The sequence below is a fragment of the Petaurus breviceps genome, unplaced genomic scaffold (genome assembly GCF_028583685.1).
Source record: "Petaurus breviceps papuanus isolate PSGF00001 unplaced genomic scaffold, PetGlider_PUasm1.0 90407, whole genome shotgun sequence".
Taxonomy (NCBI): domain Eukaryota; kingdom Metazoa; phylum Chordata; class Mammalia; order Diprotodontia; family Petauridae; genus Petaurus; species Petaurus breviceps.
Window position 1 is genome coordinate 441,463 of NW_027187241.1, and position 23,101 is coordinate 464,563.

Here is a 23,101-nt window from a genome sequence, read left to right on the forward strand (position 1 = left end):
GTGAAAAGTCCTGAGAGTTAAAATGTCTTTCTCAGAGTCTCCTAGACAGTATGTCAGAGGTCTGCCTTGGACCTAGATGGTCCTGACTCCAGGGCCAGCTTTGAATCAACTACTTCTCAGTGCTCTATCAGATTAGATAGCCCCATTTAGAAGTCCATGTTTGGGATAGGGAGGCAGGCAGACAGACAGAAGCAACAACAGAGAGCTGATCTGAGAGCATGAGTGGAGATGAGAAAACTATAAAATGCAAATAGAGGAACTCAAGAAAATTTAGGAAGGTGGAGAGTCATAGATTATTGCATTCAAAGGGACCCAGAGGCCATCTATCCTAGCTCCCTACCTGATCCATGAAGCCTCTTGTCAGGGGGGCCTGATGCTCAGATTAAACTGGGTTTTGAGGAAGAATTTGACAAGCCAGTCAATACCTAAAGCAATAGATCCTTTCATTTGGTCTGTTTATGGGAAGGTCTTAAGGGAAGACAATGAGGCTTAACTGGAGACATCTATGGGAGTCTCTATTGAATTTAAGGGCTCAGGGCCTTTACTGTGCTTTTGAAGTCTAAAAAAGTCTGAGCTACGTACATTGTGATCTTGAGTGAGCACCCAGCTTTGTTTGTGGTTATTAATTTTAAAAGGGTATTGCATTGTTCTTCCTCCAATATCCTGCTTTATTTGGTCACTGTAGTCATCATGTCCCTTGTACCAGGAGGGGAGAATCTTTACCTTTTTCATCTATTATCTAAGATTAAGTTCATCTACCCTCATTTCTTGTCATTTACGATGAAACAGTTATGAAAGCACCGTAAATGCTATTTCTGGGTTATCGCTAGCATTATTATCCCATTATTTTTCATGTACTGGGAATAATGACTAGAAAACAGTCATTCCCTACTCCCTAAACACACTTTCAACCCTACTCATGTTTAGTTTCTAATATTACTTGAACATTCTTGCTTATGATGAAAAAGTCAATATATAATTTTTAATGTTAGTGTTTCTCTCTTTCCAGAGCCTTCATGAGTTTCTGGGGAATTGTTAATGGTTTGCCTTAGAATACAGAAAATTCAACTGAAAAGGAGGTGGTAGGATTATATATACATATACATACCCACCCAATGTGTATTTTATATATATACATACATGTGGATGTGGATGTATATGTATTTTATGTACATATATTTTTATATAGTGTATACATATATCTTATATACAAGTATACAAGTCACTGAAATTCTGGTGGGAGAGAGAGAGAACAGAGAGGAAAAATAGAGAAAAAGAAAGATGCAGAAAATGACAAAGAGAGAAAGAGAAACAGAGACACATACACATAGAATGTTAGCTCATGTTTAGAAATGCTAATATTTGGTGTAAAGGTTAATGTTACTATTCATAGAACCAGGTCAACAAAAATTTAGAGTAGGAATTCTTATTTGTACAACACTCAATGACTTAGAAAATGCTTTTGCCCTAACTGCCCTATGAAATAGAGGCTACAAATAACTCCTTTCTACAGCTGAGAAACGTTATTTACCCACACAACTGCTAGTAAGTGTTGAAGCTGGGTCTCCAGCCTAAGTTTACTAAATTCCCTATCTCTGTCCAATCAAGTTTTCATCTATTCAAAATAACATTTTGTTGGATTCTCCTTCTAGGTGGTAAGTTCTCTCAGGGCAGAGTCTAACTAATCTTTGTATTCTTCCCTGTGTCTAGAACATTAGTAATGAATAAATAAATTACTCTTGAGTTAAAAATTAAAAGAAGAATTAATAATAATAATCAAGCTTGATCCCAAAGAAGAGAGATGAGAATGTTTATTCTTTGTAAGAGTGGACAATTATGGTTGTGGTAACATATAATGTCAGTCTCGACTGGTATTTTTGGTGGAGTTTTGCAGAGCTAAATTTTGTTTCTCACTTTTTTATTTTTTGCTTTAAGGAATGGCTTTCTGAGGGAGAAGAGAGAGATGAAAAAAATATATATGCATGTGTTTATATTTATAATACACAGATATATATACATGTGTGTATATGTGTGTATATTCTATATGCATGTGTAGAATATACACACATACAGAGACATATTTTACATGTGTATATTTAGTTTGTGTATATTATATATGCATGTGTAGAATATACACACATACAAAGACATTTTACATGTGAGTATTCAATATGTGTACATTATACATGTGTGCATGTTATACACATAGTATATATACACACATTATATAAGCATATATGTACACATGTATAATATACACAGAGACATATTTTACGTGTGTGTTTGGTATGTGTATATGTGAGATAAAAACCAAGGACATCAATTTTATACATACACATGCATGTATTAAAGAAAGTCAGAGGGCACTGGCTAAGCTGTAGCAAGCTTTATCACCATGCCACTGTAGAAGACGCAATGAATGAGTTTGAAGCATTCTGCACCTTTGTTTTCTGGGCCCAGGTAGAACCATGAGGTGGACAGAGCAGATTGATGTGGCCCTTACCCTCATGCCCCTGGGGGAGCTCCTTTTCCATTTCAGCTTGTTTCCCCTCCACAATGTTCCACATTCTCAGCACTCTCATTCTGCCAGAAGTTTCTTCAGTCATTAAAGAAAAGGATTTGATAAAACAATTCCCAGACAGTGCCCCCCAGTATGCTCACCCCTAACACCCCTCCCACTTTAAGAGGACAATAGGGTTGGAGCTATAATTAAGGATTGTTTTACCTGGGGTGGGGTGCAGCCTGGATGGTGGCATCAACACAGAAACAATAATGTGAGAGGAAGTCATCAACAACTAGAGAGTATTTCTATTTGTGGGTGCCCTAGAAAATGAAATAACCTGTAACCCAAAAAGCATGTCCTAACTCCCCACAGGAATTTGGGGAAGAAGGGAGGCCCCAGGACAAGAGCACCACAATGATAGAACCCTGAACCCTGAGTGAGGTGACCTAGTGGTGGTAGAGGGAGGGAGGTATATCCATGTGAAGGCAGGCCATAAGGCACGAGAAACAAGGGAAGAAGCAAATCTCCTAAGGAGGAAGGGTGCTCCCTGAATGTTTGTGTTTTGGAGCAAAGTCCCAGTTATTTCACCTTAGTTATTGACTCTGTATGTGACCTTGAGGTGAAAGATTCCTTAGAAATCATTGAGTTTGACTCTACCATTTTACAGCTGAGTAAAACCAGGTGATGTGACCTTCCCAAAGTTACACACAGGTAGTAATTAGCAGAACTGACATCTGAACTCATGGAAATGAGGAAAGTGATGGTAGGTGAGGACCCAAATCTGGTGTTCTTTCTACTTTGCCCCACCAGCATGTGGAGAAAGGAATGCATTTCTGAGGATGTAATTTCACCCACTGAGGCAGCTGCACAAGAGAGATATTTTGATCGGTGAACACTGCCTGCCAACTCCTCTGTCATATGGGTGAACCACTCAAGGGGGCCAGTCCTTTGAGCACATGAGGCTGATCCCTGTCTGCCCCCAAACCACCTCCTGGAAGCTCATGGGGTACAGTAGGTGGGAGGAGGATCTGCTTCCAGCTAGGACTTGCCCTCTGATGATGGCATTCCCTCATTGTCTGCTCAGTCAGAAGAATGGATGACCCAAGGTTATATAAAATCAAATGGCCCCTCTAGGCCACTTCACCCACATTATACTTCAAATCCTTTTGCATAGGCTGCTGTCTATTCTGCCCATATCTAAAGTCAGTTCTGCCTCTGAAGACACCATCATTAAGCACTTTTGCTGTCTAATGCTTGGTGGTTCCTGAGTCACTGGAGGAATTCCACAGGGAGACAGCCGACTTCAAGGAAAGCTCTGGAGGGGTTTCAAAGGGATCGGCAGAAGTGAATACTAGAAACTTACAGTTATGCTACAGGATAAAAGAAAAACATCATAACAAATAACAGAAGCTGGGGAAGGGTGGTGGCCCCAACAGTTTGGCTGTGAATCCTGTGGTGCTCTGGTTATTTCAAAGAGCCTAAGAATCTAAATTATTGGATGAATTTAAATTCAAGCATCACCATTTGGGTCTTATTTAGTGGTTGTAACACAAGAGTTTCTGCTTTGACATTATTTGGCTTCAGTAACATAAATTTCCAGTTATATGTAGTTACTGTTATGGTGAATAAAATACAAATTCATTTTAAAAGTGTTACTGAATTCATACTATCTTTTTTGCATCGTATATTTATTTAAATCAATGATTATAAACAGTATATGGGCAGCAAGGTGGTTCAGTGAATAGAGTACTGGGCTTGGAATCAGGAAGACTCATCTTCATGAGTTCAAATCCAGCATCCAGACACTTACTAGCTGTGTGACCCTGGATAAGTCACTTCATCCTGTTTGCCTCAGTTTTCTCATCTGTAAAATGAGCTGGAGAAGGATATGACAACTCACTCCAGTATCTTTGCCAAGAAAACCCCTAAAGGGGTCAAAAAAGTCTGAAACAACAGAAAAAGGACTCAACAACAAAACAATATGGCAACTATTGTGAGAGGTCTCTGAAATGTTTTAAGATTAAAAAGTGGTGATGGAAGGGATAGGGTACTTGTGCTTTGAAAAAGTAGGGAACCATTGTGGGGGAAGGGGAGCACTAGATGTGGAGTCTAAGGTCTTAGGTTCTGTCATCAGTATGACCTTGGGCCACTAAACCTTCCTGCTATTGTCCTACATCTTTCCTCCTCTCTACAGCTGGTGCCTCCATGTCCTTTCTTCTCCCCCTCTTCTTCACTAGTCTAGCTTCTGACCTCACCATTCAACTGAAACTGTTCTCTTTAAAGTTACCAAGAATCTCCTAATTAGCAAATAGCCTTTTTTTAGTCCTCTCTTTGCTGGCTTTTCAGTCCAGGTAACAGCAGATAACTTGGGGTGTCCTCCAAGGTTCAGTCCTGGGCCCTCTTCTTTTCTCCCTATATACTATTTTGCCTGGTAATTTCATCATCTCCCTTGGATTCAATTATTATCTCTATGGAAATGGTTCTAAGAGCTATTTATCCAGCCGTACTCTCTCTCCTGACCTCTGATCTCAGATCTCCAACTGCCTATGGACCCCTGCTTAGAATGATATTTTCATGTTTTTAAAGGCCATAATTGAAGGAAATGCTGAATTACAATTAGAGATTGCAATAAAGATGTGATTTTTTTTCTCATACAAGTTCACAAGTCCCCTGAAGTCTATCCATGAACATCTTACGGATGGGCATGGAGAGGTACATGGGTCCTAAGTTAAAAGCTCCTAATTTAGTTTAACACTTTGACTTTAAAGATGGAAAAAGTAAAGACCTATCTTTTGGCTGTTGAAAGATCCAAGTGAGCTGTAGTTTTGGAAAACAGATCTAATAACTGTATTGGTCATTCTGATCTGTGAGCAATCAACAGGATTCGATAGATCTTGAATAATCATCCTTAGCCATCTCTTGCTTTTCTAATGAGACTCCTTCTCCATTGCTTACTTGGGACCCTCCCCTGGGGCATCTGGCCCCTCATTCATCACCTAGAAGAGAATTCTCAGCTGAAACTCCTCTAGAATCAATTCCACACTATGCACCACCTGGATCTTAAGAAAATCTGCATTGCAACCCTGAGAGGGAGGAAATTTTTATTCTTGGTAGCTTTAAGATGCATGACATAGCACCTCAGCTCCTTCCCATCTCTGACTCAGTGGACTTCTCATGCTGGAGACATTGGCGTTCTTGTGGCTTCTTTTTCCTATTGGGGAGTCCCCTCTCAGAACCTCTCTATGAAGAAGTACTCACACCAGCCAAGCTCACCTCTGATTGACTCTCTCCTTTAAGTTTTGTAGCCCCCTTTTATAAATCGATTGTTTGATTAGATTGTAAGCTTCTTGAGGACAGGACCTATTTTGGGGGGCTTGTGTTTATATTCTCCACATTTTACACAACAACTGGTACATACCGTGTTTCCCCGATAATAAGACCTATCCCAAAAATAAGCCCTCCCCTTACTGTGTAAGATTCCTCTAAAATAAGCCCTCCCCCGAAAATAAGCCCTATTGAGATTGCTACTGTAGTGAAGGTGATCCCCTGCGCTACATGCTACATTACGGTACCCTCTGTATGCACCGTCGCCCCCCACCAAGAAACGCACGCCGCGCTCCGAGCTGCATCCAATCAGAGCTGCAGCAGTGAGCGCTGTCATCCTGTTCTTCCCCAGTGATTTGCTTATTGAATAAAGGTACATTTTTTTGTTCACATTTACCTGTTTATTAAAATTGCTGTCAATGTTCATTAAAATAAGCCCTCCCCTGAAAATAAGCCCTCTGGTGTTTTTCTGTCCAAAAAAAATAATAAGACAGTGTCTTATTATCAGGGAAACACGGTATTTCACACTTCATGCATTCTCTCTCTCTCTGTCTCTGTCTCTCTCTCTGTCTCTGTCTCTCTGTCTCTCTCCTTCCCTCCCTCTCTCTCTCCCCTTCTCTCTCTGAAATGAAAGGACACAGAAGATGATGAGAGCGAGCAAAGATGTTCCCCTGAGAGTGAACACTAAAAGCATCTCAAAATCACAAAATATCAGAGTATGAAGCTACTGCAGTGATCATTTAGTCCAATCTATACCTGGACAAGAATCCTCCCACAATGAATCTTGAAAGTGGTCACGTAGCTTTGGCTTGCAATCCTTGAAAGGGAACCTCTTACTTCTCAAAGCCACACATTTCTGTCTCTTAATTGATCACCCAAGAATCCCTGCTGGAATAGATTTGTACCTTCCCTCTACTTCTTTCCTCCTCTCTTTGGGTGGGGAACACTGCTCTACTTCCCCTCAACTTGGGCCAAACCAGCCCATTATTTAAAACCTAGATCACATGTCTCTTTCATGAAACTGCCTCAGCTCACCCCAAACCATGGTGGTCTCTCCTCCCCCTGAGCTGATACTATTCATTTTCTATATGACTTATTTGTAAATTAACCACATGCATGTCTTATGATATAGCCCCAAAGCTATTTCATGGTGAGCTTAACATTTGTTTCTCTTACTTGGCCTGGTCTAACTTTGACTTACTGCTGACTTCTCCATTTGCATGTCATGGCACTGGGGTATCAAATACCCACTCTATTCAGCGACCTGAGCTCATGCATATGTTTTTAGTCATCATCGGTGACAGTCCATTTTCCAAGAACAAAATCTGGCTGACGTTCAAAGGATGACGGTTATTGATCCCGGTTGGAAGCAAACAGATGTGACAGTAGGGTCTGTCTTTCAAGTTCAAATGGGAGATAATTGAATGCAGCACAGTAGTTGTAAAACCTCTGCTGTCTTGTTACATGGCCCCTCATCAAGAAAACCTTGTTCTCATCCTTCCACATGCCAATCTCTATCCAATCTTGATTGCAAAAGGATGACACTGTGACAAGTCAATGAAGGAATGTTTCATGTCTATTTTCCAATGAGTACTTCTTTTGTGAATAAGGTGAAAATTAAATAGTTACAGATGGTGAATATGCTACACAAGAGAATATCCTCCAGTCATCAACAGCCTGTGCTTCAGACAAAGGGGAGGTAAACAGTTGCTAGATTATGCACCTGAGTCTTTCCTTCCTCGATCTGGCATCCTCTTTCTTAAGAAATTAAAGGTTACATCCCCCCTGAAAATTTGCAAAAGATAATAAAATATGGAAAGAGTCAATGTTGGAAGGGTTATGGGACGATAGGCACTCTGGTGCATAATTGGTGGAACTGTAGTACATTTTGGAAAGCAGTTTGGAATCATGCAAATAAAGCAACTACAATATCCATAAATTTTGACCCAGAGATTCTACTACCAGGCTTATACTCCAAAAAGGCCATTGATAAGAAAAAATTCCCCATTAACACTAAAATATTTACAGCAGCACTTTTTGTAATGGTAAAGAATTGGAAATGTTGCCCATCAATTGGGCAATGGCAAAAGAAATCATGGCATATGAATGTAATGAGATATTACTGTAAGAAATGCCAAATATGAATACAGAGAAATGTGGAAATTGATTTGACTTGAATTGAGAGTGAAGTAAGTAGAGTCAAGAAAAAAACATATATGCTGATTACAACAATGGAAAGAAAAAGTAACATACACACACACACACATACAAACACACACACACACGCAAAAACCAAAGTGAATGCTACAAGATTATAAAGAAAAGCATGGCTTCGAAGAAGAGGTATGAGAAGACATTCTCATCCCATGCCTTTGCAGAGATGGAAAGTCCACAAGTAACATAGCAATGTTATGTTGATTTTTAATTTTTTATTCTTTTTTTGTTTTTAAAAACACAACTTAGTATATGAGATAGCTCTCTCAGGACGGATAGCAGTGGTGTAAAAAAATGAAACAAACAAGAAATCAACAGAAATTTATTTTTTAAAAAGAGAATAATGGTATTGCCACACCATACAGCAGAAGTGATATTGCTGTGAATAAATGTGACTTAAGTTAGATTTGCATAGCCAAACTCTAATTTGATAATGGCAAACTCTTTGATTCAATCCCCTGATGTCCTCAATGAGGCAGATGCCAAACTAGATGCCAAACTTGTGCCCAGAATTCCATTTTGATCAATGGAGGACTGGAAATTGAATGGATACATAAGACCTGGTCCTAGCTTGGCCACTAACTGATGACTTTAGGCAACTATTTTAATGCTTCAAATCTTTTTTTTTTCACCTATAAATGTAGGGTGGAGGATATCTAGAGTTGCTTTCAGGTTTTATGACTATTTTTAAAAATCTAATCTCTGTTTGCAAAGGGAAAAAAACCTGAATAAAGTAAAATTTTATCATGTAAAACTATTGACTAGTTTAATAGATTGTATTATATAAATAATATATATTATGCTATGTATATTACATATGCATAAGTAATTATATATTATATATGCATTATATATAATACATACAGCATATATGACATATATGCCACTGATATATACCATATATACTATATGATATGTAATATATATTGTGTATATACATATATAATGACTGTACCTGTGCATCTGTCAACTCCAGCTACAGTTGGATTTGGGGCTCCAATCCTGAAGCCAGTTCTTACTTCATATTATATTGCACCATGCTACCGTGTTTCCCTGATAATAAGACACTGTCTTATTAATTTTTTTGGAAAGAAAAACACCAGAGGGCTTATTTTCAGGGGAGGGCTTATGTTGTCCTGCCTCAGCTCTCCTCCGCGGCACTGCTCTCAATGGCTCCAGCAAGCAAATCACTGGGGAAGAACAGGATGACGGGCTCACTGCTGCAGCTCTGATTGGATGCAGCTCGGAGCGCGGCGTGCGTTTCACCAAGGGGGGGGGGACAGTGCATACGTAATGTAGCGTATAGCGCAGGGGATCAGTACAATAGCAATCTCAATAGGGCTTATTTTCGGGGGAGGGCTTATTTTAGAGGAATCTTACAAAGTAAGGGGAGGGCTTATTTTTGGGATAGGTCTTATTATCGGGGAAACACGGTAGGTAGAACAATTGACAGTTAGACTGATACTATATCCATGAATCTGTTTCTTTATCTGTGAAATGGTGATTTTTATCATTTTTCCACTGACTTCATTGAGATATGGTGATAATTAATATATTAGTTCATGTGATTCTTAACCCTGTCAGATAGATAAACTATTATTAACATATTTTTAAAGATGATGAAATCGAGTCTGAAAGATGTTTGGTGACCTCCATTACAATGCTATTATCAGCTCTGGCAAGACTTGACCCTGGTTCTGATTTCAAGTCCAATGCACTTGCTGCTACAACAAGCTCCCTCCCTAATCAATGTTGCTTAAAAAAAACAAAAAAAACTGTAGCCCAAGATTCAAAAATATAAAAATCATTTAATATTGTATACTATTATCATTTAAGAGTCAACAACAAACCCCCTCTCATATCTTATCAGTTGCCAAGTCTAACCTAATCTACCTCAACATTTCTCAAAAGTAACTATGCCCTTCCTTTCCATTCACATGATCACCATCAAAGTTCAAGTCCTCGTGACACTTCACCTGTATTATTGGAATGGCCTTCTAATTGGTCCCCTGTTAAGTGGTCTCTGCCCTTTGCAACCAACAACATGTGACTGATAATCTTTCTCAGAAACATCTGATCACGTCAAGCCTCAAAAATCACTGGCTCCCTATTATATCCAGGATAAAATACCAACTATTTAGCTTGGTGTTGCAGGCCCTCCACAATCTGGCTCCAACAAATTCATTTCCCTTGTCATCTTCATTACTCCCCTTCACAAACTCTCTATTCTGACTAAATTGCACTACTAGCTGTTCCCTGAGTTTGACATTTCTTTTCTGGCCTCTGGGAGTTTGCCCAAGCATACACTGCATTCCTTCCTCACCCCTGACTCAAAATCCTTATTTTCCTTCGAGATTCAGCTTCAGGTGCCATGTCCTCTAGGAAGCCTTCCCTGATCACCTCTCCCCCACCTCACTTACCCCTCCAGTTGCTATTTCTCTCTTCCTCTCCAATTTAACTTGTGTTCATTTATTGTTGTCTCTATCATAGCTCTTCAGTAAAAGGTAAGTTGCTTGAAGACAGAAATTTTTCTTTTTGTCTTTGTATGCACAGAATCTAACGGAATAACCTGCATAGTAGGAACTTAATAGATGTTTGTCAAACTTAACACAAGCCAAGAATCTGACAGCCAACTCTTTCATCTCTCCTTAAAAGGAACAGTGAATGCATGCACAAATTAAAATATATTGTAGAACAAAAAACCTCATTCATCCATTATTCAGTATCTTCCTAAAATTTCCTAATCCGTAAAAAAAAAAAAATCCCACTAAACCTCGACCAAGAAGCTCAAAATGGTCCTGCCTGTGCTCATCTCATATCTCTGCTACATTATTATAATCTAATTTGTATTAATATCTGGATTGATGTATTACCATGCCCAGTAGGGATCTTATCTTATCTTTGCATCTTCCCTAATGCTCTTAATGCAAATTCCCTAATGCACACACTAGGTGCTTAATAATTGCGTTGACCAAAAAAAAAAGACTGAAAATGTTCTGAGTTTAGCCCTATTTTAATTTCTGCAACAATGAAGTGGACAAAAAGTAGTGCGAAAGTAACCAAGGAGAAGGAAAAGCTCAGTGCCTGGATGATATATAAATTGGACAATTATCACTTAAGTGACTGAGAATTTCTTGCACTCAAGGACAGCAGAGCTCTGTAGAGAGAACTGCTAAGTGGATGGCCCTTACAAAGCAGGACACAGGGTTGTCCAGCATTTTCACATTGGGAAATTCTGAAAATACTGGAGAATTCTGTTGGAAGGTTAATTCTTCTGTTTCATTTAGTTGAAAGGGCTAGAGTGTGACTGCACAGAGACTCAAAAGAAGGTAAAAATGAGATCTTAGGTGTCAGAGAGAGAACTCTGAATTTAGAACAAGAGGACCTGGACTGGAAGGCTGAGCCTGGCTGTTTGTTTGCTGTTTGATTTTAGACTAATCACTTTGCCCCTAAACTTTAGCTTGCTCATTGGTAAAATATTTATATTATTTGCCACATAGAGTTGCTGTATATCATGATTAAGCACAACATAACTGGGAGTAGTTGTTAAATTATTTCTGTGGGGATCCCAGAGGGGAACAGGGAGAAGGAAGCAATTTAAGTGTAATGGCAAGGTTGGCCGATGAGCACCCCCAATACAGACTGGGAGGCCTGGTGATCCTGCTTCCAAAAATTCATCCATCACTAAGGAGTCCTTTCTTTCCCTGCTTTGGAGCAGATGGAGATAACCATGTTTTTGTTGGCTTACTGAGTAGTGGAGAAAAGCTTTTTAATTGGCTAAACTGGAATTGAGTGTACATATAAAAGACATAGAAATTCAAACTCCCTTCCTTGACTGAAAATAAAGTTTAAAAAGACGCTATCTTTTAGGTGTGAGTGGATAGGTCAAAGCATTTATTAAGTCATTACTATGGGAAGCACTGGGGTTGCCAAAACAAGAAGACAGGGCAGTCCCTGCTCTCAAGAAGATTACATTCAAGGTAGCAGATGTGCAGGTGGAACATACTGGAGAGTGAATTAGAAGGGAAATGATCAGCAAGGAGGCTGGGAGTTCTCCAAATAGGGCGGTTTTGTTTAGGCATTGATCCAGTAGGCCCCAAGGCAGAGTCATCCACAAGGGTTCAAGGCAGCTGGGGTGGAGATGGAGTAGACTGGGATGGGAGAACATTTCATGGATCACAGTGGCAGAAGTATCTGCCTTAGCTCCCCACCCTGCTGCTGTATGCCCATGAACCCATGACCTCCCCCGTTTCTTCTCTTTTGTTTCTTTCCTAATCTTCTAGGAATGAGTTTCAGAGACATAGACTAAGGCCTAAAGTGGTTGTTTGGAAATATCCAGCCCTGTGCTGCCCAAACTGACTAGAGGGATGTGGGTAGGGTGTACTTCCTGGCCCTGACAGTTCTTTTCTCCCTCCACTGAATCCTCACCAAGTTCACTTCTGGATATGGAGGCACAGCCAATGGACTATTTGCTCCCTTGTTTACAAGACACTGTGTCTCAGCTGCCAGCTCAACTCATGGCTGGGCTGGGTCAAGTAAACCGCTCCTCACCAGACTCAAAACTCAGCTCCTGCTGTGTCCAGCTCTGGTTGGTGAAGGGACTTTTGATGGCTTTTCTGACCTCCTGAAGCTCAGAAATTCACAAGCTATTCTATTCTGTTTCTAATACTCATCCACCTAAGATTAGGCAAGAATAAATGCAATATATAAGAACCAGAAGCCAGGTGGGGCAGTAAGAGCTCCAGCTCTGGCCTCGGCGTCAGATACTTGGCACCCACACAAAGTAACTGTCTGTGTAACCTTGAGCAAGTTACTTAACCCCAATTGCTTAAAAAAAAAAAAAAAGAACCAGAGGCTGCCATGCATTCAGCCACGTACACATGGATGCCAGGTGAGACAAAGTGGTGACAATAACACTCATAATTAGCATTTACATAGCACCATGGGGTTTGCTAAGCTGATAGCTGGCTGCCTGATGCTGCCAAAATGCCACCTTCCCCCCCCCACCTGGAGGCTCACAGCTTTTTTTGCCCACTCACCACCAGGAACTACTGTTCATCTGTGTCTGCTTTTTTGGAATCATATTCAATTACAGATGAGTAGTCATTTAAAAGACTTTTCTTCACCAAGTAATTGGCCAACAGATATGCTTGAAAGGAGGAGGGAATGGGCCTCTCCACCAAGATTTTCTAGAAAGTCGTCTCATGAAGCCTCTAGATGGATATTGTGTGTATTTGATAGACTGTGGTCTCATTGGCCAGTCTCTCCATTAGGCCAAAGGCTAGTTAAAATGAATGGGTGTTAGGGTAGGTGGCAGGGACAGGGAGTATTAAGCTATCAGCTTTCATATGACAAATATTTCCCTCTTGGTGGGAATAGTGTAGCTCCAAATTTAGCAAGAATGAGTTCATACCTTCCTAGTTCCCTCAAATCAATATCTGGGGATCCTAGCAAAAATTTGGATTGTACTCTTTGCTATCTTCTTAACCTCTTAGTCTGTTCATGAAATCAAGGTCTTTCTTCTGCATGAAGCCTTTCCTGGACTCCTCGCCCCCACCTCCAAGCTGTTCATGCCTTCCTAATCCCACCAAAGTCCTATCCCCACCAAAGTTGCCTTGTGTTTACTTTATCTATGTTTCACCTTAATAGAATGTAATACCCTTGAGGGTAGGAAGATTCACTTTTATCTCTGTATCCTCAGAACCTAACACACTGCCCAGCAAAGAAAGCTACTTATTAAATGCTTGCTTGTGAAAGACACTTTGGCTCTTAGTCCATTCAGCTTGGGAAAGCATTTCTCGCACAGGGAAAGGGAAACCATGACAGCTCATGATGAGGCCATATTTACATGCCTGGGAAAGAAGGAAGCAATGATAGAGAGAAAAGAATCTAGATTCTGGCAATGGCAATGAAATTTTATTAGCCCATGTTGGCCATAAATGGGATTTCTGTTTGGCTGGTACATTCTCCTGAGGTTAATAAGACTAATTTCTGGAGCCTCAGGAATCCAAGTAATAATAAAACTTATGTATCTTTTAACACAAACAAATGAAAATTATTTATTGTTGACCTGCTTCAAGAGCTTTTATAAAATTCTTCTACCCTGGGTTTAAAGCAACCATTTTATCATCTGCCTCCCCCACTACCCTCCTCTCTCCCAATGCCCTGGCCCCACCTCTACAGGACAGTCAAAAGGCAGGCTTATTTGAACATTTACTTTTTATTGTGTTGCATGAAATACCTATGTAATTAATGCAAGTATTCATCGAGAGCCACATTTCCCCAAACATTCGGTGGGGCAGCTCAGTCTCCGCGGAAGCATCAGTGAATATAACCAGTGCCTTTTTTTAAACTTTACAATCCTGTCGCTTGTAGTGCTATGCGCTTATGTGATAATAGATGAAGAAACAAAAATAATGCTAAGTATTAATATATCTTCTCAAAACACACACACGCACACACATACACAGTTTACAATGGACCCCCTCCCCCCCAACAGAAACAAGGCAAGCGATGACTTTTGGATGCAATTCCTATAAAATGTAGACTCTGCAATAAAAAGCCAAAGGCACATAAAAATATATTTTAACTTTAAAAATAATTTAGTTACATTAATACTTTGCTTGAGTCATCTTCCCAACATGTATTTGACGGTCCAAAAATCTGAGATATAGAATATATAGGGATATATGAACTGCAAAGAAAAAAAATCCCAACCCCCAAAAAGTTGTTCAAATATGAAACCATACAAATAGTTTAACACTGAAGACCTAGCTACAGTGTTGTGCAGCCCAAACAGATATAATTCTTAGAAAACCGTCTATATGAAAAAAAAGGTTTAGATGTTAAATAAGAGGGAGAATGAATGCTTCCTTCTCCCCCCCCCCCCATGCCACTTCTCTGATAACACTTGGAGAACATCAGAGTACTTCAAAGTTCTTTATGATGACAGAGGCAGGAAGTCTTACCAAGTGCCATCCCCAACCAGATGCCCTACATATTGATTAGAAAACTCTTGAACTGCTCATCAAGGATGCCTGCAGAAAACTGTTCTGACTCATTTCCTCTGTTTTGCAAGGAGAGCTCTGAGCATATCAAAGAGTAAACAACATAACAGGTAAAAAAATATTTTTAGGAACACTTATTTTTAGAAAACTTGTTGCATAACTCCAAATACAACTAGTGAAGCTCTTTGTACATTTCCTTCAACTGGGGTTGGTTTTGGCTTGTCAGTACCATTGACAATGTGCCTGTGGTCCTATAACTTATTTTTATCCATGACGTTAAGAACCTCATCTAAAAGTGAGGGTCCAAGGTCCAGCTGCAAGGAGAGCAGGGAGCCTGTGAGCTCAGAGAGGGACTCTTCTGAGTTTGTCTTCTCCTTGATGAGTTCACATGGAACAGAACTATCAAACATATCCTCTGTTTGCCAGTCACTGTATGGTTCAGAGAGACTGGATGAGTGGCTGTCTCTTCCATTACTGTAGTGGGATGCTGTACCATTATTGCCTTTCCATGGGGCATCCTCAGGGTGCACAGTCCCATTCTCCAAGTGGTTGGTTTTCTCCTGAGTTTTTTCTTCTATGACTGGCTCACAACTGAGCCTTGGGAGCTTTGAGGGCCCAAAGGAATCCTGTTTGGTATTAAATGTGACAGGGGACAATAAGGGCAACATAAGAGCTTGGGAACCACCAATGGCAGGAAGTGAGATGGCATTTTTGAGCACTGGAGAAGGTGTATCTGAAAACATGGAGTCAGAGGTGCTGTTTGCCCTTAGGAACTCACTATGACCAGGGAGCTGGCCAACCCTCATTTTCTCCTGGTTCCCAGGTAACAGCTCATAATTCCCTTGAAGAAATGAAATATCCCCAAACACATCATGCTGTCCCTCTTTGCCAATGTGAATCGTATGTCGAAAATCCCCTAGTGGAGGACTGATCATATCTGGAGACAAAATGTCCCTCAGTTTAAATTTCTTTCCCTTCTTGTTATTGGCAGCTTTCAGGTAAATTGGTGTCTTGGCCGGCATCTTTGAATTGGAAACTGTCTGTTCTGCAAGACAAGGAAAAAAGCCACTTTCTTTGCAGGATGAGTGGGTACTTTTCCAAAAAGAGTTTCAATATGGACTCTTATCACATCATTTTCTCCAATGGTTTAGACAATAAATAAGGCTGTGACGTGAGAGCAGTCCACAATGGAGACTTTCCTGAGGTTCTAGATGGGCGGGCCCAGCTGCCAGGTCAATCAGCCACAGCCTGTGGTCAAAGTGATTCTGGGAGATGAGGAAATCTGTGTAGAAAACAAAGACAGGTATCATTAACTGACTCATGATGGTTCAGCCTTGTGCTGTGTCCTTTTCTTAAATCTCCAGTAATCAGAACATGGGCCACCATAGGCCCACCCTTAAAATCTCTGGACTTTTCCATTTTAACCTCAGCTGACTCCTCCCCTTGCTGTTGTCTCCCCCAAATAGAGGAACTGTTCTCTTTTCTATTTGTAACCCAAGGAAGAGTAGGTAACTTTCCAGTTCCCTTAAGTCAATATACTCAAAAACACTCAGGATCTCAGCAAAAAGTTCATTGTACTCTCTGCTACCCTCTTAACCTAAGTAAGCAAAGCATTTCAGAAATGCTTTTTCATTCATTCAGTAAACACAATTTCCTGGGCAAAACCCAAGATTCTGGTCCTTTTCATTGGCTAGTCAATAACTTTCTCCAGAAATCTCAGCTTCTGGTTTTAAAACTTTTTTTCATGTCTGGAGCAGCTATGTCACAAAGTAGATAGAGCACAAGCCCTGGAGTCAGGAGGACCTGAGTTCAAATTTGGTCTCAGACACTTATTAGCTGTGTGATCCTGGGCAAGTCAATAAACCCCCATTGCCTCCAAAAAAAAAAAAAAAAATATATATATATATATATATATATAACTTCTAAATGTAAAAATTAATGAATTTTTCCTTGGGAGGTAGGGAGGGGGAATGAGTAACCAGGTCTTCAAAAATACTATGCTGTGTTGTAGGCATACTGTGTCTTTGCTGTCTGTGCTATGTGGGAAATGAATGTGTAAGAACTCCTAAAGACATTTAGTGAGTAGCAACAAAAAAGGGTTTTTCAGGACTTGGAGTCTGAATGAAATGCAAGGAGTCAGAAAGAATCAGTTTTTGATGAAATAAAGAAGATTTCCTCCTTCTCCAAGGAAAACAGGAGATAGGGACTATACCTGTGAATTCAACTGGTATAAGAGCTCCCAGATGAGGAAGCTTCCTCTCACGATGCTTAGAGTCTTTCTAAAAAGTGATTAGTTCATTTATTTTTGGCATTCATTTTTAAAAATTTGCATTCTAAAATTTTTCCCTCCCTCTCCTCTTCCCTATTGAGAAGATAAGCAACAGAAAAATTATACGTGTGAAGTCATGCTAAACATATTTCCCTATTAGCCATGTTCTGTTTATAGTCTTAAAGAGTTATACTAGAACACTGAGAGGTTAGTGGTCTGCCTGAGGTCTAGCCTTATTTTATACATTTTACACTTTAACCAAATGGACTACAATTTTTTCCCCAATCTTGTCTCATCTTGTATATATTTACACATAGCCCAGACACTCTTTCTACCTCTCTGCCTATTAAAATAGGAGAGACACCTTGCAAATCTTAAAGCAACATGTAGATCTTAGCTATCTTCCTCATCATCACTACTGAAATCCTTCTCAAGTCCCAGCTTAGATCTTTCCTCATAAGATCTTCCCAGTCTCTCCCCTCTATACCTCAAAAAACTGGTTAATTTCTTAAGAAATTCTCTACCCCTACCCCAATATCCCATTACTTGTAAAGTCTTTTTCCATAAGGTCTTCCCCTTTATACAATAAAAATTAGATCAAAGAAATGCACTCCTTGAGAAATTTCTCCACCCCCAATTTCCCATCACTTGCAAAGTCTTATCAACTTTACACTGATCTACTTCACAACTGGTCCCTTCTCTGCTCCCACAGTCTCTACCTAAAGTTCAGTCCCTCATAATTTCTCACCTAGACCATGGCACTAGCCTATTTGGGGTGCCTGTCTACAATCTTTTCCCTTACCAAACCATCTTCCACATGGCCGCAGACACTTCTCACCCACACAAAAAAACTAGTCATGTAACTTTGCACAAGTTACTTAACCCTAATTGCCCTCCAAAAGGCAAAAATAAAATAAAATAAAAGTTGCTTCTTATAAAAAAAAAAAAAACTATGCTGTGCCTTCTTCTCAAAAAAAAAACAAAACTAACAACAAACCTTCAAATAGCTCCCTAATATCTAGGATAAAAGACAGGATCCTTGACCTACCAAGAGGGTATTATAATTGTTTCTAAAATCTCATGCTGCACATATACTTCACCATTCTTGTTTCACAGTAATTTGAATGGAAAACATGCTGTATTTGGAATCAGCAGATCCTGGGTTCAAATTCCAGTTCTTCCATTTCTTATCTGAGTGTCTTTGGGCAAGTTGTAGGATTTTTTCAGGGCATCAGTTTCTTTATAAGTAAATGAATAACCTCTAAGTTCCCTTCCTAGATCAAAACCTAAGATCCTTCTTTTCCAGGCAAATTATCTTGCTAGCTAGTCCCTGTATATGACATTCTACTTTCCTGACTTTGCATGAGTGGTACCCAATCCCCGGAATGTATTCCACCAGAAGCCCTAGCTTCCTTCCAGGCAGCTCAGATGCCACATCCTAATAGAAGACGTTTTTTCATCTCCATCTCTAACCTGTCCACCCAGTTATTAGTATTCTCTCTCTCTAGAAATTACTTTGCATTCATTTGCTTATGTACATTTTGTATCTTTTTGGGAAAACATAAGCTCATTGAGGTAATGTTTCCAGTTTGATTTTGCATGCTCTGTGCACACAATAGGTACTTAATGAATGTGTGTTTTATGAAGGTGATACTTTAATGCTTCTCAGGGTTATTTTGCCAGACTGAAGTCAGTAGAAAGCCTAAAGTTCCTATACTGCTCTTGGGAGTACCATAAAGGGCTTGAAGGACCATTATCAAGTTTTAACAATATTCTTTTAAGAGGCAGGATGAAGACCTGAATTCAAGTCTTACCTCTGATACATACTAGTTATGTGACTCAGGGCAAGTTTCTTAATCCCTCAGGGTCCAAGGCAACTCTCTAAGACTTTACATTACAGAGGAGAGGGGGGGCCATCTACATTGGTTGAGTTTCTTCCTTGGGATTACTCTATACCAATGAATTCACAAGTCTAGTTAAAAAAGAAAAATACTTGCAATCAAACATAATGAAGCATATGAAGTCATGCTTCTGGTTATATTAATCATGAAGTTCTTTACTGTTTTTCTTTGGACCCGTGGAGCAGAAACATATTTAAATCCCACCTCCAGCCCTGGTAACACTGTCATAAAAAACTCCCTGGTCTTTACTAACTACCACATCAGTAAATCTTTGGAAGAAACCCTCTCTGTACTCTTCCCTCCATAAGGCAGACTTCCATGGGTGGTATTTCTGTTTCTGCCATCAAACATAAAGCCGTTAAGATGATTAGTGGCTGAAGCTCAGACAACAGCAATTCTGAGCCAATCTCTATAAAATGTTGTGGGAGATCCCTGATTACCATCCCCCCCCAGAGAGGTGAAGTCCCTTGTATGGCAGCTGTAGAAAAAAGACCATGCAGAGTGTTCTCCCCATCTCAGAAGCTTTACAAGACCCATCTGTGGTTGACTTGTGGAGTGTGGGTTACATGGGGACAGAGAGTGGTGCCAAACCAAGTTTACAAGCAAATCCAAAAGTAGAGGAAGATGCAGCAGCACCAATGTTGTGGTAGAGCATTGTTTAATAATTCTATGAACAGAATCATTTACAGAAGGATTCTCAAGGGAGCCACAATGAGAAGGCCTGCTCTTTGGCAGTGCATTGGTGGATGATGGATGGGGAGAAAGCGAAGAGGCCCAGAAGAAAAGGAAAAGGCCAAAGAAAGGACAGAAACCCTTAGAGCACAGTGCCTTACACGCAGTAGGGCCTTACATTAGGTTGAACTGTCTTTTTATATGTATCATGACCAAGCTAACTTGGCCCTGAAACCTGAGAAGGAAAGATAATTGGGGAGAAGTCAGTTAGCATTATTAAATCCTTACTATGTGCCAGGCACCGAGCTAAATCATTTACAAATGATTTCACCTGATTCTAACAATGTTGCAAGGCAGGTGCTATTATTATCCCAATGGATAGATGACTGGAATCAGTGGGCTGAAGAGAGAATACACATTCATACAGCATCTACTTTGTTCCCGACACTGTGCTGAGTGCTTTACTATTATTATCTCATTTGATCCTTACAACAACCCTGAGAGGTAAGTGCTATTATCATTCCCATTTAATAATTAAGGAAACTGAGGCAAACAGGTTAAGTGATTTGTGATCCTATCCACTGAGCCACCTATCTGCATCTTAGGCAAACAGAAATTAAGTGACTTGCCCAGGGTTACACCACTAGTAAGTGTCTGAGGCTGAATCTGAACTCGGGTCTTTCTGATTCCAAGCCCAGCCCTATTCACTACCTAGCTGCCCATACTGAGGAGGCAGTGTGGCAGAGCAGAAAGAGCACGGATTCTGGAGTCACTGGACCTGGGTTCAAATCCCACTTCTAGTGCTTAACCTCTCCCTAGGACCCAGTTGTTTCATCTGTAATTGAAGGGGGTTGGAGAAGATCTGAGGCTCTTAACCTGGGATCTATGGTCCCCATAATGTCCATCAATAGCTTTCAGGAGGTCTATGAACTTCGATGGGGAAAAAAATGACATTGTTATTTTCACTAACTTCCCAACAGAAATGTATCATTTCCTTTAATTATGAATATAAGCAACTAATCGCCTTTGTCACCAACAGGAGTCAGACATTTTCATATCAAATTACAGTTATTGCCACTTTCTTGAAGTATTATCTACACTCATCACTCTTTCAAAATGACTATAGTTATTACATCCACTGCTAGCTCACGTGGGATTGCATTCTTTCTGTTTACAGATGATATTTCAGTATACTTGGTTTTCTTTGTAATGCTGTGTATTTTATTTTGTGCATTTAAAAAGATTATTCTGAGAAGGGGTCCACAGTCTTCACCAGACTATGGTGAAGAATCTATGATACATAAAATAATGATGATAATAATCATTTATATATAATATATGTATATACATGCATAACATATATGTATGCACACACACATGAAAAGCATTTAACATAGAAAAGAGGATGAGGATAAGATGCATAATGGATGAGTCTGAGAAGAGAGCATTTGAAAGTTTGAAAAAGAACAGGAAAAAAAATTGCTTCTGTTTTTATGCTGTCTAGGGCTTGATTCTTTGGGAACGTGTTCTCTTGAGCACCAGAAAGTCAAAATACAAAAGTATCTGGGGCAGCTAGGTGGCGCAGTGAATAGAGCACTCGTCCTGGAGTCAAGAAGCCCGAGTTCAAATGTGGCTTCAGCCACTTAACAGTTACTAGCTATGTGACCTTGGGCAAGTCACTTAACCCCAATTGCCATGCCTTCCCCCCTCCAAAAAGACAAAAACAAATACAAAAGTATCCCGCACAGAAGCACATTTTTTTATAGTCTCAGCCTTTCTCCCATTTATGGATAGGGATAGGTCCTGTGATTTCATTCAAAAACTCCCTGTACCTATGCAGGTTAACACTTTCTCTGCAATTAGAGTTTCCAAGGTCTCTGAGAGGTTGAGACTTACTTACCCATGGTGTTGCAGGATGAGGCACAAATCTAGGTGTCTCTCCCCCTCTATGCCAGATGGCTGGTTTCATTTGTGATATAGGATAAATAGTAGTTGGTTACTTTGGGGAGCCCTATAGTCTTATCTATTTTGCTATTTCTCACAACCACTGATGTTCAGCTCACCAAGTAAAACCAAAAAAAAAAAAAAAAAAAGAAAATTTCCCTTTGGATAGCTGACCCGTATAGAACATTCATTTAGTAAATGTTATGAGCACCTACTATGACCCATTCACAGATCTTAGCTCTACAGTTTGGAAGGCACCTGAGAAATCTTTTGTTACAATGCTGACATTTTACAGATGAGGAAACTGAAGCCCAGAAAGGTACTTGGTTGAGGTCACATAGGTACCGGTAGTAAATAGACTGAATGAGCTCTGTTGGAAATACAAAGATGCAAGAAGAACCTCTCTTTGTCCTCAAGGTGATTTTATTTTAAACAGAGGAGACAAGATAGGCATGCAAATATCTCTATATAGCCATATATATATATATATATATATATATATATATATATATATATACACACACACACACACACACACACACACACACATTTTTTTTTTGGCTTTTTGGAGGGCAATTGGGGTTAAGTGACTTGCCCAAGGTCACCCAGCTAGTTTTTGTGTTAAGTGGAGGCCGCATCCGAACCCAGGTCCTCCTGACTCCAGGGCTGATGCTTTATTCACTGTGCCATCTAGCCACCCCTGTCATATATATTTTGTGACCATATTTTATGAATTGCAAATCAGAGCATAAGTCTTATCACTGCTGTACAAATCATGCCCATTGTACCCAGCACAAACATAAACATGGTGAACAGACTCCAGATGAACAGGATAAGAGCAAGAACGAGATTCTTCATCTGTTGGGGCACCCAAACTTTTGTGACATTTTTGTTATAATGCCCACTGATTTGATTCATTCAAACGAGATGTTTGCAAAATGCTTTGCCAATTTGAAAGCACTATGCAAATGTCAATTATTTGTTCAGTTGCTATTTGGCAAAATATTGGTATTTGAGACATTTCAGTGGTTTCCAAAGAAAACAGGATAGTCCATATGCATGAACTTTAGATGGTAAGTAACAGATTTTTGCTTAGTCTAAGTATGAAAACTGGATTAGAGTGGGAAGAAGTCAAGGGCAGGAAGGCCTATTACTAGGTTACTACAGCAGTCTAAGAAATGAAGGTCTGGTATTGGGGTGGTGGCAACAGAAATATCAAGGAAAGTCATATGCAAGTGGTATTGCAAAGGGAGAATCGACCAAATAC

At 39.9% G+C, this 23,101-nt stretch overlaps 1 protein-coding gene across 3 annotated transcripts in view; it reads right to left on the minus strand.

Annotated features, from left to right (window-relative positions):
- Positions 1 to 14,242: 14,242 nt before the first annotated feature.
- Positions 14,243 to 23,101, minus strand: part of CDC42EP3 (CDC42 effector protein 3) — a 39,588-nt gene continuing 30,729 nt past the window's right edge. For all 3 annotated transcript variants that reach the window (XM_069108585.1, XM_069108584.1, XM_069108583.1), the window contains exon 2: positions 14,243 to 16,330. In XM_069108585.1, the coding sequence (XP_068964686.1) occupies positions 15,300 to 16,070 (771 nt within the window). In that variant the 5' untranslated portion in view covers positions 16,071 to 16,330 and the 3' untranslated portion in view covers positions 14,243 to 15,299. The remainder of the gene's footprint in view (positions 16,331 to 23,101) is intronic.